This window comes from Carassius carassius, chromosome 5 (assembly GCF_963082965.1).
Source record: "Carassius carassius chromosome 5, fCarCar2.1, whole genome shotgun sequence".
In the NCBI taxonomy this organism is placed as follows: Eukaryota; Metazoa; Chordata; class Actinopteri; order Cypriniformes; family Cyprinidae; genus Carassius; species Carassius carassius.
Window position 1 is genome coordinate 20,100,981 of NC_081759.1, and position 18,734 is coordinate 20,119,714.

An 18,734-nucleotide genomic window follows, 5' to 3' on the forward strand; every position below is an offset into this window, starting at 1 on the left:
CTTTTATTAATCATTTTTTATAATTATATTACAATTTTTATGAATAAATCTTATTTTAAAACTGTGAATATGTGAAAGTCAGATCAGCTCCAGCAATAATCAATATTCAGGAAGACATCTGGTTATCATGTGAGAATAGAAAATAATAGAATAGAATAGAATAGAATAGAATAGAATAGAATAGAATAGAATAGAATAGAATGACATTCAGGTCATATAGAGCAACCCTAAAAAATCCACAATATTTGTATGAATGAATGAATGAATGGATGGATGGATGGATGAATCTTTTGTGTATTCAAGGTCCATGAGCATTTCAAGATTAACATTCTTATTACTTTAACCTTTAAGGATGAGGTAATTGGTTAATTTTATTTTTATTACCTTATTTATTTAGCATTGAAACAAAAGAATATTGTATTTCTTGCGTGAATATATCCTCAGTGTATGTTAATATGACATGATTAGTTGATTCTTGATCCATGCTTTTTTTATGTCAGTTTGTTGGTAAAGAATTATTATACGATTGTTACTATTTTTAATAATAGCAAAAGTTACCATCTTATTCTGCGTGAATGGTTTTATGGGAAAGGAAAACGATTCCTTGCCTTTGTATGTGACTGAAATTGAACCAGCCAATAAAATTAATTACACCTAAAACTTAATAACCTGATCATGGTCTTGGTTTTGATTGGTTAGCAGCTCATTGTAAGCAAGCACATACGATGAAATGATTGACGTCGATGCGAATGTTTATGGTGCACGGTTTAATTTGGTTTGCAGACGCCTAGCTGTCTCTTTATTAGTCGTGTCCGTGTTGTTGAGGATTTCACGTGGTCCAGGAGATGGCGTTGTAAGCTTTGAAGGAGAGAGAAGAGAGGCTGTAAGGATGAATTATAGTGGCTTTACCTAACAGAGGTGACAGCGTCTCAAACATTTTTCTGCTGCTCTACATCTCTTCTGACGCACAGCAGTTGCTGTTTTGTTCTCGTCAAACAAGGGCTTTGAGCTCACTGGATACAACAGAGACTGAACGTGTGAATTGAACGAGGACAACATATTATCATTCTTTAATTAATGACCAGCATCACCAGTATCTCATGGATGCAAAGTTAAATTGCACGCGACAAACGGAAACAGAGGTGTTGAAGGTACCGATTATTGCGCCCTGCGGTGCTCTTCTCTAAGAGGAGGGTTTAATCAAGGTCGTTATCCGCCCCTTTAATGCAAGTGTCCATGGAGGACGGATCCATCTGGAGGACATTACCATCCGAAGTCCTTTACGGACACTTCGCAGTGGCTTCAATTAAAAATGCGCGGCGTTTGGGTCGCCAGTAACGCGGTTATTTACAATGATGGGACCGCGCAGCCAGTCTCAGGCAGGTGAGAACATCTCATGTCACGAATGACTAATTCATGTTCGTGTTTTATACTTTTTACATTTATCATATTGTTTTGTGAAGATGGCTTTGCTTTTGGGCATGAATAGCCTATGAGTGCTGTAGATTTGCTAGTGGAAATAATACATTACCAGCAAGACATCTGATTTAGAATTGTTTATATTAGAATTATTTTTGAAAACGTGTTTTTTTGTTTTGTTTTGTTTTTCCTCAGGAAAGAAATCCAAACAACACCAAAAAGGTGTAAAAATGTAGTTGTCAACTTAGGTATAAAGTAATGCTTATTTTGACTTCATAGATATTGAGATTTGTTGTTCTTGTATTAACCATAGAATAGATATGCAGAACTGATTTTCATTCTATTAATTTTAGCATTTTACGTAACAACAACAGTTATTGTTATTATTATTATTATTATTATTATTATTATTATTATTATTACTGATGGTGGTATTCATAATATTTTTGCTAATTATGAATTTATATGCACATATTTTCATAAAATACTATTTATTGTCATTTTTTGTTAATGAGTTGTATAATTTATTGAATGAGCTATGCATTTCACTTCAGAATAAATTACAGTTATGTAAAGAGTGAGTAATTATCCAAACATTTATATTACCTTTGAATAACTTTGTTGGATGTTACTCTGCACAGCTCCACCAAATGGTTCTAGTTATTTCTAGACCGAGTAGGAAACATCTAGTACCTAATTAAGTGTGAATATCTGTAAAAATATTAAAATTATTATTGGTTTAACAATTAAGGAGCTATTTGTACCAGATTTGACCCATAAAATACTGTAATATATTTGTGATTTTGTTATGTACTGTAGTCAGATACATTCAGTTCTTATTATTGTTACCTTTCTATTTATTTACAAAAACCGATTAGTTGAGATGATACTTCATATTATTGGTTCCTTGTCAAAACAATCATACTGTGTCTGCAAGTGCACACAGATGTAGTTTCTTGTGTCAGTGCCATTTTCTCCCTAAGGTATGCCCTTTTTTTTACATCGTCAGCAGTGTTCTTTTTATTAGTGTCTGAGCACTGTATAACCCTTGAGCAAAGGCCCATTTTAGTCTGAGTTTTATGCACTGTACTTCATAGTCCCCCTTGGCCAACCAAATCACCGTCCACCCACTCATCAGCGATTTGCACACTAGTGCAGTCGCTCACTACTGTCATTACACACTTATGTATCCCCGAGAGCGCTAATAGAAACCATACAGGGAACATTCTAGATGATGGTTTTCACAATGTGCAAAATGTGACAAGAATGACATAAAAAGGTGAATGTCAGTCTGTGGATTGTAGTCCCTCAAGGGTATAATTATGGCCAAGGGTACTGGTGAACTATCTGTGAAAGATACCTTGTTATTGGAAACTGTCTTTGATAATAGAGTCAGTTAGAGCTTTCTAGCTTAGAAGTTAAGATGAGTAAGCCTACAGTAAGGTATTTTTTCTGTAACCCTGGATTAGCCTATAACAACATGGATTAATCTTATATGCTTACATTATTGATGTTCTTCATGCATGTGACCATAATGTTTAGCAATATTCCTTCCCCTTTCTCTCCATATTGTCAGAGCCAAGCATGACTCTGCCACGACGCTCTCATCCACTGCTGCTGACAGGTAAACCAAACCTCGCAAACATACAAAATTATAAAGAAAAGATTTTTGGAATTCATTTAACAATAAAACACTATTGCAGTTTTTAAACTCCAAAATTGCAAGTTAATTCCATTGCTGTTTATTTGTAATTGCTTGTTAAATTTCCTACAGTAAAACTAGTTTCTACAAACTTTTTTTGACAGTGTAGACTTACAATTATGCGAAACGTGCAAATCGTTTCCAGACTACAAGTGTGTCCTACAAGTGCTTAGCTGCAGTCCTGACACAATTCATAAATAATATATATTTTGTGTATGCATGCATAATATATGTTTTGTGATTTATATTTACTTTAAGATTTACATCTGTTTCTTCAGGTTGCCTACGGAGACTGTTCAGAGGAATAACAGCAGTAATTCTGGTGTTATTCTGGACATTTCCACCTTGAAAATGGCCGACGTGGACTCTGAGGTGCCTCCTCTACCTCCACGATACCGCTTTCGAGATCTACTACTCGGGGATCAATCTTTTCAGAATGATGACAGGTAACTTCCTACTGTGTGTCCTCAGCGGGTCACTCTCATACAGCATTCATAAACGCTGGCACTGCAGTCCACTTGTAGGGTTTTTCTTGGCATTGATTTTTAACCAAGAGCTGAATAATTAAAATAAAGATATTGCAGCACTGTAAAATGTATAACTGCCAGTTATTATCGCTCCGTAAGAAGAAAAAAACTATCTCATCGGACTTCTACAGTCTTAAAAATAAAGGTTATTATTGACATCTATGGTTCAATGAACACCCATGGAACCTTTCCATTCCATAAAAGGTTCTTTATATCTTTAGATTATTAAATAAATTTTTTTTTAAATAAAATTCTTTAGGAAAAGCGTACAATCTACCTTTGCTGACGTAAGTCAATGTGAATCTGTTAAGCTTTGAAGATCACAACAACTATTTCAAAGCAACTACTGTTTCAATGTGTACAATGTTTTTAATGTGGAAAAAATTACTAAGTGCACATTTCAATTATAAATGTAATTAATTTGTGGCCTAAATTAACCTAAATATGAATGAATAAAATAAATAAATCTTTGCTACCACATGCAGTACATTTTTGTTACATTTATTTCATTGTAGAAAAGAGACCATATTTCACAATTTGTTTCAAAATTAAGCATTTCAGAATAAGCGTGCAATCAACTGTTCTATAATATCATACATAAAATGCAACTTGCCAGATTGTTTATGTACACATGATGTATGTGTTCTGTGTTTGCTTTATGGAGATATACTGTATTTGTACACTGTATACGTAAACGTTGTGCTTGTGTAAGAATAAGATAAAGTATGTGTGTGTGTTGGGTTATAGGGAGCTGTCCTTCACTGTGGTGCTGAAGTTAAATAGAGGCTGAAATGCAGGAGTCATTGTAGCTTATTAAAATAGCTGTGAGCTGTTGTCTCTGATCATGCATACAGAAAAAAAAAAATCAGGAAAGTGAAATTCAGGGCAACCTTTACATTTTCAAGAAAACTTTATCATCCTTGGGCTTTGAGTGAGATTTCTGTGAATGCTGTTTTACAAGGATTTACACAAGAAATGCATTATTTCTGCTTCATTTAGCTAACAATAACAGACATCATGGCTGCTATCAGTCTGTTGTGGTTTTCTTTGCGTATTCCTTATTGCTACAGTATTGGTTTTTAAGAGTAGTAATTCCACTACTCTGCTGTGGTGTAAGCCACAAACTATTGATCTGTTTATTTGAAATCCATCTGCTTTTCTGTTCTTCTATTACTTCTCTTTTCTGTGGCATGTCTCTGCCAGCCAAAACGGGTAGTCACAAGATTTACTGGTTTATTTGCCTTGTAGTGCTTATTGGCAGCTATTGCACACTGATATTTGAGCTCTCTCTGGCAGGTTGTAAGTGGTCCATATATCTTAGGGGATTTTGCTAACTTTCAAACTTTTTCCTTTCTAAGTTTGTCTTTTTCAGGCCAGGCCAAGCCAGGCCAATTTAACGAGGACACTACATTATTTATCTTCACACTCAATCTCAACTGTGACTCAAGCTCCTTTAGAAACGAAGCACTCAGAAAGCAATATCCTGCTGTGTGTGTGCTATAATCATGGGCTCTTTCAATCACTGATGGCTTCTTTCACTAACATGTCCTCTGTGAAGATATACTTGACTTTACACTAGACAAATTGGCAGGGTTGTAAGAAGTAATCTCTTACAACAAAAAGCTAATCTTAAAAACAGGATCTTCAATTTATCAAATAAAAAATAGGCACATGGTAAAACAATAATATTGCAGTTTTAAAATATTTTGTAAGTATATGTGATTTGATCATGTAGTTTATTCCTTTGATGGTAAAGCTGTCATTACTCCAGTCTTCAGTGTCACATGATCCTTCATAAATCATTTTAATATGCTGATTCACTTTTATTTCTTATCTTTTCATCAATGTTTGTTGAAACTGTAATACTTTTTTCAGGATTATTTGCTAAATATAACGTTTTAAAAGAACAGCGTTTAATTAAAAATTTTGAATGCATCCTTGCTGAATAAAAAGGTCAATTCAATAATTTAATTAAAGGTATATAGTTATTATGCTAATGTATGACCCTTTGTTTTATGAACTTATCTAGAATGCATCAGTCGCAGCTCTGAGTGGTCAGATATTTCTAAATAATGACCATTAATAGCCATTGTCAAAGACAACACATTTTATAACAGCCAGTCATTCTGGAAACCTGTATTTTTTGTGTGTGTGTCTCTGCAGTCTCTACAAGTACAATTAAATTGAATAATTCATGCCAATATTTTTGATTTGGTAGGTAGGTATAATGTAAATGTAAAATAAAACACTTTGCCAGAATGACAGGCTGTACATGATCCCTTACTTAATTAAATTTCTCTCTGCCAGCTGTCATTTCATCATTATGAGGTACTATTGTAAAAGGGATAGAAATGCAACTAGGAGGCAGGAATATGATAAATTCAGACTAAAATTTTTTTTCATGAAATGCATGCTGTCTGTGCAAAAGAGCAATTTTGATCATTAGAGATTAGTGTGCGTGTGCTTGAGTCAAAGACTAATGCTTTAGCATGGTGTGAAGTCGGGAATCTCCACATGCTGCTGTCATTTCAATTATGATATTGTGTGGGAATGTGTGTTTGTGTCTGTTCTGAACACAGAGATTGAAGGCTGTTGATTATCCTGTGATTATCTGTAAGGTTATCCAGAGGTCCTTTCCTTCAACTTTTCATTTTGCTATTCTCTCTTTCTCAAATACATCACTGATCCCTCCATTTCAATTTCTGTCCATCCAATTTTTCACTGTTTATGTGTGTATATATGCACCTATATACTGTGTGGGAGTTGAAGAGGACAGCAGACATTTTCTCATGCCAAAATGACAGTACATTGCTTCAGAAGTGGTTTGTCAGTCTCATCAGACAGTCAGAGGTGACTTTGTTCCAACCAATCACATCAATCTGGCCTTTTTGTGGTTGCATCAGTGAAAGCTATTGTGTACTCATCAACAGCAGAATTATTCTGGTCTAAACAATCTTCATACAAAATATTGTTGAGTGTTTCTACAGATGCCTTTATTTCTGTACACTGGAAAAAAATGGTGCAGAAAACTTTCATTAAAAATTGCTGGTAAATTTCAAAGAAACGGCATGTGTGACGCATTCAAATTTTGAAGTAGAAAAGCTGAAACGTATTCCAGTAATCTTTCAAAAATGTATTTACAACTTAAACATATAAATATACACATCCACATTAAGAATTTTTAGGGTCTTTTTTATGTTTTTTGAACGCATTAACTTTTTCTATTTTAATAATACATTTCATTGTTTTTGTGTGTGTGTGTGATAAGATTTTTTTTTTCTATTCTCTGGTGGCAAATCCCGAATTTTAAACCTTTTCTAAAATGCAGATTTGCTGCTTTTTTAAAAATAAAAGTTTTTATCAATGTTGACAATATTTTGTGGAAAACTGGAAATGTCTATAAATAAAACTATCACTTTAAATAAATTTAATGCAACCTAGCTGGGAAAAATGAACAAAAAAAGAGAAGTAATATATGAAATGTGAAAATGTGTATATATATATTGTATGTGTGTGCAGATAGATGCATAGATAGACTGATCATTCATATACACATACACACAGCTTGGACTTCGTCAAATTGTCTCAACATCCAAAGGCTTGTTTTGTGGTCATTGTAACAAATGTTTGTTTGTCTAAACATATGGGTAAACATTTTAGCTAAACTAGCAGCTGCAAGTTGAAGAACCTTATTTCATAATATTATATAAAACACATTCCAAAAAGCCCATGAGCACAACAGCTACTTGTTTCAGTGCGGTGTATATATCAGTCAGACTTTCTGACAGTATAGATATATTGCTGTATATAATTTATAATGATCTTTAGGTATGATGTGTTATTAGCCTGGGCGCTTTTAAATGACGTCAATCAGAGTGTGAGTGTGGAGGTGTTTTTCCAGTGTGCTAGTCTGAGTTTGTGCTGTCATGAAAGGTGAAGGTGCTTTAGGGCAGTTCTACAGCTGTTCCTTCTGTGATGCAGTCTAGACTAAAGGCCAAAGTAGCCTCTGCATCACAGTGAGTGGGCGAATGCCATTTATTGTCAGAATATCCATCTTTTACAACAGCCACTAGCTGCGAGGAGCTGAAGTTCTTCCTCGCGTAAATCATATGTTTAACGTTGCATTCCCAGAATGTTCTTCTCAGTGTGGCAAATTTACATTGATTTCCTGACAGTAAAGACACAGTCACTTAGGGAAGAGCGTATGATTAAAGTTGTGGATCAGTTTGCAGCATTTATTAAAAGATGATCCCGAAGACATCAAAACAAAGAGGAAGCAATGCAAAAAAAAAAAAAAAAAAAAGTCAAACAAACACATCAGCTTAACATAAAAGCTAGAAAAAAATAGAAACACAATGAAAGACACTGAAAATGGTGTAGAAGCAATTTTCACTCATTTCATTTCATTTCAAAAACAATTACAAAGAAATTGCAAATCATGCATTGATTTAAACATGCCACTTTGAAGAAAAACTTAAATAGTATTTTATTGTATTTTGACCAGCTGCGTTTTGCTAGTAAACAGATAAAGCCTTCTAATACTTGTAAAAACTTTTACAAATGCAATCACCAGAGCGTTTTCCAAAGGATGTTGACACTACCCTTCCCAAATAAAAGATTGTGGCAGAGTTGCCAATGAGACCTTTGGCTTGACAATTGCTGTGAATTAGATGACATTGTTGAAGACCTGGCTGTCGAAAGTGATAAGCTGGTTTAATGAAGGTGGCAAAAGAGAGAGCAGGAGTGAGAGAACACGTGGGTATGTGTGTGTCACGCTGCGCCGTGAGTGTGAAGAGATGTCTCAGAGGTTAGCCATAAGAGCCATTCAGCGGAGGGGGAGACATGCTGCTTAGTGGAGGTGGAGATTTCAATCCTCTCATTAGAGCCTGAGTAATATCCCCAAGACCAGAAAATAAAACCGCTTGCATTTAAGCTCATATTATAATGCCGTCTCATATTACACCGTGCTGACAGGTGATTTTATGCTCATTTTAATCTAGTTTCTGTGGAACATATTAAATTGGTTCATCAGATTAGAGTTCAGATTTGCAAAAAAGTAATTAAGGCAGTAGTTTTTCTATACCATAAACAGCAGCAAAAAAAGTTTTTGTTCACCTAAAAATTAAAATGCTGTCTTTTAATCGATTTGGTTCAACATCAGGGTGATTTAGTTTTTTTTCCTCTGAAGAACATAAAATATGTTTTTCAGATTTTGGTTATTGCATGTGGTGACATTTCTTTACTTACAATTGTCTTTAAGTTTTTTTTGAGCGAATTTTGTGCTTCACATTGCAAGTACAGTGTTGTACGAGGTGAGCTACTGAGCAAGTTTACAATGTCCGAAAAACCATACATATGTAGCTGGTAATGCAATGCAAATTTAAAATGTATTAGTTTACCAATCATGCATCATGGGAAAAATGTTTTAAAATATTGTTGTGCAAGTTTTTTTTTAAATTTACATTCTAAAGTTTAAAAAAAAAAAAATTCTAGTGTTTATTTCAGCAGAAGTGTTTATGTGGCAAAAAAAAAAAAATTTGGCATACTTTTTAAATGAGCCTAGGTTGCAACCAACATGGAGACATTTTTCAACAGACTTGCTCCAAAGAAGGAAGTCAAGTCAAGTCAAGTCACCTTTATTTATATAGCACTTTAAACAAAATACATTGCGTCAAAGCAACTGAACAACATTCATTAAGAGAACAGTGTGTCAATAATGCAAAATGATAGTTAAAGGCAGTTCATCATTGAATTCAGTGATGTCATCTCTGTTCAGTTAGATAGTGTCTGTGCATTTATTTGCAGTCAAGTCAAAGATATCGCTGTAGATGAAGTGTCCCCAACTAAGCAAGCCAGAGGCGACAGCGGCAAGGAACCAAAACTCCATCGGTGACAGAATGGAGAAAAAAAAAACCTTGGGAGAAACCAGGCTCAGTTGGGGGGCCAGTTCTCCTCTGACCAGACGAAACCAGTAGTTCAATTCCAGGCTGCAGCAAAGTCAGATTGTGCAGAAGAATCATCTGTTTCCTGTGGTCTTGTCCTGGTGGTCCTCTGAGACAAGGTCTTTACAGGGGATCTGTATCTGAGGCTCTAGTTGTCCTGGTCTCCGCTGTCTTTCAGGGCAATAGAGGTCCTTTCTAGGTGCTGATCCACCATCTGGTCTGGACACGTACTGGATCCGGTTGACTGCAGTGAGAAACAGACAAATATTAGCGTAGATGCCATTCTTCTGATGATGTAGCAAGTACATAGGGTGTTATGGGAAGTGTTCACGGTTCCAGTTTACCTAATTAATGCAGCCTAAAAATCCTAACGGATTAGGATATTAAAAGCATATTAGTATGTTATGTGTAAACCAGGTTAAAGAGATGGGTCTTTAATCTAAATTTAAACTGCAAGAGTGTGTCTGCCTCCCGAACAATGTTAGGTAGGTTATTCCAGAATTTAGGCGCCAAATAGGAAAAGGATCTGCCGCCCGCAGTTGATTTTGATATTCTAGGGTATTATGAAATTGCCTGAGTTTTGAGAACGTAGCGAACGTAGAGGATTATAATGTAAAAGGAGGTGCTAAACCATTCAGGGCTTTATAAGTAATAAGCAATATTTTAAAATCTATACAATGTTTGATGGGGAGCCAGTGCAGTGTTGACAGGACCGGGCTAATATGGTCATACTTCCTGGTTCTAGTAAGAACTCTTGCTGCTGCATTTTGGACTAGCTGTAGTTTGTTTACTAAGCATGCAGAACAACCAGCCAATAAAGCATTACAATAATCTAACCTTGAGATCATAAATGCATGGATTAACATTTCTGCATTTTACATTGAGAGCATAGGCCGTAATTTAGATATATTTTTGAGATGGAAAAATGCAGTTTTACAAATGCTAGAAACGTGGCTTTCTAAGGAAAGATTGCAATCAAATAGCACACCTAGGTTCCTAACAGATGACGAAAAATTGACAGAGCAACCATCAAGTCTTAGACAGTGTTCTAGGTTATTACAAGCAGAGTTTTTAGGTCCTATAATTAACACCTCTGTTTTTTCAGAATTTAACAGTAAGAAATTACTCGTCATCCAGTTTTTTTATATCGACTATGCATTTCATTAGTTTTTCAAATTGGTGTGTTTCACCGGGCCGCGAAGAAATATAGAGCTGAGTATCATCAGCATAACAGTGAAAGCTAACACCATGTTCCCTGATGATATCTCCCAAGGGTAACATGTAAAGCGTGAAGAGTAGCGGCCCTAGTACTGAGCCTTGAGGTACTCCATACTGCACTTGTGATCGATATGATACATCTTCATTTACTGCTATGAACTGATGGCGGTCATATAAGTACGACTTAAACCATGCTAATGCATTTCCATTAATGCCAACAAAGTGTTCAAGTCTATGCAAAAGAATGTTGTGGTCAATTGTGTCAAACGCAGCACTAAGATCCAATAAAACTAATAGAGATATACACCCACGATCAGATGATAAGAGCAGATCATTTGTAACTCTAAGGAGAGCAGTCTCAGTACTATGATACGGTCTAAATCCTCACATATACCATTTTTTCTAAGAAGTGATATAATTGTGAGAATACCACCTTTTCTAGTATCTTGGACAGAAAAGGGAGATTCGAGATTGGTCTATAATTAACTAGTTCTTTGGGGTCAAGTTGTGGTTTTTTGATGAGAGGCTTAATAACAGCCAGTTTGAAGGTTTTGGGGACATATCCTAATGACATTGAGGAATTAATAATAGTCAGAAAAGGATCTATTACTTCTGGAAGCACATCTTTTAGGAGCTTCGATGGTATAGGGTCTAACATACATGTTGTTGGTTTAGATGATTTAACAAGTTTATACAATTCTTCCTGTCCTATAGTAGACAATGAGTGGAACTGTTCCTCAGGGGGTCTATAGTGCACTGACTGATGCGATACTGTAGCTGACGGCTGAATGGTTGCAATTTTATATCTAATAGTATCGATTTTAGGAGTAAAGTAGTTCATAAAGTCATTACTGCTGTGGTGTTGGGAAATGTCAACACTTGTTGAGGCTTTATTTTTCGTTAATTTAGCCACTGTATTAAATAAATACCTGGGGTTATGTTTGTTTTCTTCTAAAAGAGAAGAAAAGTAATCGGATCTAGCAGTTTTTAATGCTTTTCTGTAGAATAGGTTACTTTCCCGCCAAGCAATACGAAATACCTCTAGTTTTGTTTTCCTCCAGCTGCGCTCCATTTTTCGGGCTGCTCTCTTTATGGTGCGAGTATGCTCATTATACCATGGTGTCAAACTGTTTTCCTTAACCTTCCTTAAGCGTAAAGGAGCAACTGTATTTAAAGTGCTAGAAAAGAGAGAGTCCATAGTTTCTGTTACATCATCAAGTTGTTCTGAGGTTTTGGATATGCTAAGGAATTTGGATACATCAGGAAGATAACTTAAAAAGCAGTCTTTTGTGGTAGAAGTGATGGTTCTTCCATACTTGTAACAAGAAGTAGAATTTACAATTTTGGCTATATGAAGTTTGCACAAAACTAAATAATGATCTGAGATATCATCACTTGGCTGCATCAATTCCATGTGACAGTATTAAATCTAGAGTATGATTTCGACAATGAGTAGGTCCTGAAACGTGTTGTCTAACCCCAACAGAGTTCAGAATGTCTATAAATGCTGATCCCAATGCATCTTTTTCATTATCAACATGGATATTAAAATCACCAACTATTAAAACTTTATCTGCAGCCAGAACTAACTCGGATGTAAAATCACCAAACTCTTTAATAAAGTCTGTATGGTGCCCTGATGGCCTGTATAAAGTAGCCAGTACAAACATAACAGGGGATTTATCATTAACATTTGTTTCTCTGGATAATGTTATATGAAGCACCATTACTTCAAACGAGTTATACTTGAAGCCTGCCTTCTGAGAAATCCTGAAAACGTATATCGAATAATGTAATCATCAGGTTTTAGCCAGGTTTCTGTCAAACAGAGCACATCTATATTATGATCAGTGATCATATTACTTACAAAAAGTGTTTTCGTAGAAAGGGTATTCAATAAGCCAAGCTTTATCATTTGTTTATCCATATTGCATCTGTTTTTTTATTTGTTGAACCTCAATTAAATTGTTAATCTTAACTTGGTTTGGACGTTTTTTGTATTTTCTAGTTCGGGGAACAGACACAGTCTCTATAGTGTGATATCTAGGCGAAAGAGTCTCTATGTGCTGAGAATTAACTGACCTCTGTGACGTGAGGCAGCTAGCAGACGATTGGTTTAGCCAGTCTGTCTGCTTCCTGACCTGGGCCCCAGTTAGTCAAGTATAAACACTAAGACTATTTGCCATATTTCTAGAGAGAATAGCGGCGCCACCCCAGGAGGGATGAAGACCATCTCTTTTCAACAGATCAGGTCTGCCCCAAAAGCTCGTCCAATTGTCTATGAAACCTATGTTATTCTGTGGGCACCACTTAGACATCCAGCCATTGAGTGATGACAATCTGCTATGCATCTCGTCACCACGGTAAGCAGGGAGGGGACCAGAGCATATTACAGTGTCTGACATCGTGCTTGCAAGTTCACACACCTCTTTAATGTTATTTTTAATGATCTCCGACTGGCGAAGTCGAACATCATTAGCGCCGGCATGAATAACAATCTTACTGTATTTACATTTAGCATTAGCCAGCACTTTTAAATTTGCCAAGATGTCAGGCTCTCTGGCTCCTGGTAAACATTTGACTATGGTGGCTGGTGTCTCTATATTCACGTTCCGTACAATAGAATCACCAATAACTAGAGCACTTTCATCAGGTTTCTCAGTGGGTGCATCACTGAGTGGGGAGAACCTGTTTAATGTTTTGATCGGAACAGAAGAGCGGTGTTTGACCCACGACTATGCTGCCTCACTGTCACCCAGTTGCCCTGCTGCAGGGGCTCTGTTGCCGGAACCGAACAATGTACAGGAATCCTTGAGCTAGACATCCAATGCCGTATCTAGAGCCCTAACATGCTTACTGTCCTCAATTAAAGTTTGGATGCGTGTCTCTAATTCCGAAATCTTCTCTGTCAGCCTAACTATTTCCCTGCATTTATCACATGTGAATCCCTCATCTGCGACAGAGATAGATAAACTGTACATGTGACGAGGTGCAAATAACAATAGCAGGAGAAGCCATTACTCACTGTGCTTGATGAAATATTCTTACTGCTGTTGTTTGATGAACTTGTGAAAAACTTGCATTCCTTTCTTCTCTTTAGATGTCTTCCCTTTTCACTATCAGAATCCGAATTCTGACCCCGGTTTGACTTTCTTTTTCGATTTTTAACGTCAGTCATACTTGTTTGGAATAATGTGAGGGTGAAAAAAAGATGACAGAGTTTTCATTTTTGGGGTGAACTATCCCTTTAATGTGCACATCACATTTCATGACCATGAATAAACAGTGTTATGTTCACAGAGTGTGTGTTGTGGCCATGATTATTTGTATTAGTGAGAACCACCATGAGACTTGTTATCTCAGTTTAAACAGGCCATCTGCCTCGTTTACCATTTGAATTGTATACAGTACAAAGACTGTGATCAATGTAACAGTGAGGCAAAATCCTTCTCTGATTGTGTACATGTGTTCATTTCAAATAGCTGTTCATTTAAAAAAGATGCAAAAGACGACAGTACAATATCTCCCTGATTAATTATTCAATCCCCCTTACTAAAAAATGCCAGCCGATTAAGAGATTAACCAAGAAATCTCATAGGTATTTTTGGAATATTGTGATGACTGCATAGCAATTACATGCAGACAGCTCCCTGCTCAATAACATTTCAGTAATAACACGGTTGTTTAATATTCATGTTATGCTCAGTTTTTGTATTCGTTCATTCTCCAGGAGGGTTTGTTGAATAAAAAATAAACAAAATAATCTCAGAGTGAATTCTCTGGTTATGGAATTAAACTTTTCTACTTGTTTTAAATACTGGGCTGGAAAATAACGTTGCCATATTTGATACTTGCTGTTTTAACATGTTAAAAATAACTAACTCAATTAAGGCTGCATCCAACTTGTTTTTTTTTATGTGCAGTTATTGACTTGGTTTTCAATTATGGCAATGTCAAATGGCTATAATTACTCAATTTATCCTGAGGAAAAATATCAATGATACTGGCCTTCATTCATAGTACTAAAAATATGCCATTAAACAAAAAGTTTACATATCAAATATTTAAAATACAGTCTTTATGTTATTTCGACAATAATTTGGAGATTCAGATATATTTATTATTACAAATTTAATATTAATAATCAAATGCGATTAATTACAGAAATAACAAAAACATTTTTCTTTATTTATTTTCTTTATTTACATGCGTTCTTTTTTCTTGTCTACTGCACAGCTGATTCTTTTAATTTCCAATTATTCATGCTTTTCCTTTTTTTTAGTAGTGCTTCTGTGCCCCACTTAGATGCTCAATTTTCTTGTAAAATGTGCCATGATATCTCAGAATTCCCTTTAATAAAATGCAGTAACATGGAACTTGTGTAGCACATAGAGCCATGTTCTGAATCATCCATCTGTAAAATCCATCGGCTTTCTCCTCGTGATTCTCCCACCAGACTCCCAGACAAGCATCTTAAACATGCTGTAGCAAGACTGGATAAGAATCCATGAAGAATCCAATACTTTGTGTAATATAATATCTGTAGAAGGGCATTAAAGGCATTGCAGCATGTGTTGTTTCTCACATGCGTGTTTGCTGCTGTTTTGGCTGATGCTGTGCTGACTGTGCACAGTGGGGCTCTCGCACTGATTCAGGCAGCTGCAAGAGGAATCCGGAACTCTCAGCTCTCTGCTAATGTGTAGTGACATGAAATCATCTCTACACTCACGACTTCCATCTGCTGTTCTGAACAGGGAAATGGTTTAGTGATTACTGGTCTGTTCTGTCAGATGGTGTGCTGTGATTTTTCTGACTGTGGCATTCATTTTTTTAAACATCTGTTTGCTTGACTTCGAATAATTTGTGGTTAACAGCAGAAAAAAAAATAATCCACCTGTAGAAGTACATCTTAAAGAGGTCTACAACATTTTTACCAAATGCATAAGATAAGCCACCACACTTCATACCCAGTCAAATGTTTTCTAATTAAACCTTCATCAAGGAACAGGTTTAATTAGTTGTGTCATTTCTTTACAATGTAAATGTGTAGTTATTACCTTAAGGAGCTCTTTCTATTTGATCAGACTTCAGTTTGTTCAGTCAGATTACATTGACAAATTGAGTCTGGTTATGTACATATAGAATTCAAATTTAGCATTAGCAAAAAAAAATTCTAGCCACTGTACATACAATTTCCACAGTTTCAACTCATTTAAAAATGAAGTTTGAAACATATAATTAATCTTAATCACACCAATGTGCTTTATCAGTGCTTTGTAACATTAATCCCATATTCAAGAATAATACATATCTAAAAAAACAAAAAGAATTATTTTATTATAGGGGGTTCTGTCTTTTTTTTTCCCCCAATGGAAGAAAGTGGTTCAGCAGAAGAAAGAAAGTCATACAGATTTGAAACATCATGAAGGTGAGTAAATGATTACAGAATTTTCATTGTTTGGGTGAACTATCCTATTATTATCAATGTATCATCAGAGACACAAACAGTGTGAAGTAGATGAGATGAAAATGTGTATAGAGCAAGAGGTTATTAGAGTTCATATGAAAGGACATGTAAAATCTAATCAAAAATAAACAGTGTAAAATGCTTTGTTCATTCTTCTAACTTGTACTGTAGTGCATGAAATGCAATAAAGTACTCCATTAAAAAAAAAGATACTTGTAGTGCTACCAGCATGTTGAGTTTTAAGCTAATTGTTCAATTAAAAGGATAGTACAGCCAAAAATAAAAATTCTGTCATTAAGTACTCACCCTCATGTCATTCCGAACCTGTAAGACCTTCGTTCATCTTCGGAACACAAATAAAGTTTTTTTTTAATAAATCCAAGAGCTTTCTACCCTCCATAAATAGCAATGCAACTACTATGTTCAAGGCCCAGAAAGGGAGTAAGGATATTGTTAAAACAGTCCATGTGACATCAGTTGTTAAACATTTAATTTTATGAAGCTACAGGAATACTTTTTGTGTGCAAAGAAAACAAAAATAACAGCTTTACTCAACAATTTTGGATGGACTACTGATGTCACATGGGCTATTCTAGCAATGTCCTTACTACCTTTCTTGGCCTTGAATCTGGTATTAATATAATTAATGACATAATTTTCATTTTTTGGTGAACTATCCCTTTAAAGTATTTTATCTTGTTAATGGATGAAAATGTTTCCTATCTTATAGCAGAAAATGCACACAACCAGTTGTTAAAAAAAAAAAAATTCCCTGTAAGAAATACTGTAGGAAAATGCATTGTGAATTACGTTTCTTACCAAATGTATAAATTATTTGGCTAACTGACATATATTTAAAAAATGTCAAAGTTTTATCGAAAAAAACATTATTATTTAAGATAATAAAAAAAATATTTGTTTACAGTTTAGCTTCACGAGTAAATTTATCTTGTTTTCATGATGTTTATATTTTCATGATATAATTTAACATTGTAACTTGATTAGTTAAACAATTCCATAAGTTCCTTAAAAAAAAAAGGAAAAGTTGGTTGTTGGTGTGAATGTCTAGTTGATTCAGATTTCACTGAGATTTCTCCTCAGGCCTCCTGAGCTCATAAAAATCAATAATTCTCCGACCATAACAATAAGACTGTCTCAGGAAGGATTGGGAAAGATGAGTACAGCTCTTTCTCTGACCACAGGGTGTCACTGTGATGTTTCATTGGTGGAATCCCCTGTCTGCTGTTCTCATAATCTACTGTTACATAATCATCATCCTCAGTGCAGAGACTGAGAGAGAACTGAGATTCCCACTCAGCCAGTGGGCCGTTCTCTCTATTCGTGAAGATTTAATGCTTACAGCAGCATATTGATGTCCCTTGCAGTGTCCTAGCAACCATTCAGTTACTATAGCAACCACATAGCATCACACTAACAACCACCCAGAATACTGGGCAACTGCATAGCAACACCCAAGTGATCAGCAACTACACAGAGCACCCCAGCAAACAACCACCCAGAACAATGTAGCACTCCGGAGACCAGACCAGACCAGAAACTACACAAAACAAGCAATGCCTTATCAACCACATAGCAAGGTGCTAACAACCGCCAGACCACTTTAGCAACTGCATAGCAACACCCTAGAAACCACCCAAAACACTGCATCCTGGAGGCAAGTTGCATCATTTTCTTTAGAAAATTTAAAATTCTTGCTAATTTTTAACTATTTACACAACCACCCACCAACGTTTGATTGGGCTAATCAACACTACTAAAGACGATTATCAGCGTAGATGGTAAAGCTCATAACATATGGTGTTTTTGACATTATTGTCCTGATTTCGAATCCACCTTTTGCCTAACTCTTTCTTTCTTTTTCTTTTAAATCCCATATCACATCAGAAAGACATTCATTTTCAATAAAAATTAAGCAATCAATGAAATAGTTGAAAATAAAGTATTAGGTAGAGTAAGGGATAGGTGTATGGAGGGCTTTATTGTCCCAATAAGCCGGCATCCATTTAATAATTTGAGTTAAAATTATAATTCACGCTCAATACATTATTATTGCATATGTTTTATAGTGTACTACAATACTGAGGAGCAGATAGTTGCCACTAATTGCAATAAGTAGTATAAAAAGCAGAAAATTGCTGTTTTAATAGTGTAAATAGATTGGTATTTGCATTTAGTGTAAATAGCATGTCGGCAATATTATTCACGTTATAAGTTTAATCTGAAGCCTAGTTATATAACCTATGTGTTTGGTTGAATTTGGTTAAACTCTTTCTTTCTGGCCTCACTTTTCCAAGTGCGGATAATGATGTTGTTGTTGTTTTAAATGCATATCATATACAGCCCATTATCTTCACCTTTCATCTCTCAAATGAAAGGCTGTATTGTTCATCATTATTAATATGTGTGGGTCAGCTTGATGTCTTGGTTTTGATGTGCTA

General features: G+C 35.4%; 1 protein-coding gene across 7 annotated transcripts in view; it reads left to right on the plus strand.

Annotated features, from left to right (window-relative positions):
* Positions 1 to 749: 749 nt before the first annotated feature.
* The window catches only part of LOC132140952 (potassium channel subfamily T member 1-like), a 104,142-nt gene continuing 86,157 nt past the window's right edge, over positions 750 to 18,734 (plus strand). For all 7 annotated transcript variants that reach the window (XR_009433852.1, XM_059550052.1, XM_059550055.1 and 4 more), the window contains exons 1-3: positions 750 to 1,383; positions 2,996 to 3,043; positions 3,400 to 3,567. Coding sequence is in view for 6 of the 7 variants with exons in the window: in XM_059550052.1 (XP_059406035.1) it covers positions 1,313 to 1,383; positions 2,996 to 3,043; positions 3,400 to 3,567 (287 nt within the window). In the remaining variant the exon portion in view is untranslated. The remainder of the gene's footprint in view (positions 1,384 to 2,995; positions 3,044 to 3,399; positions 3,568 to 18,734) is intronic.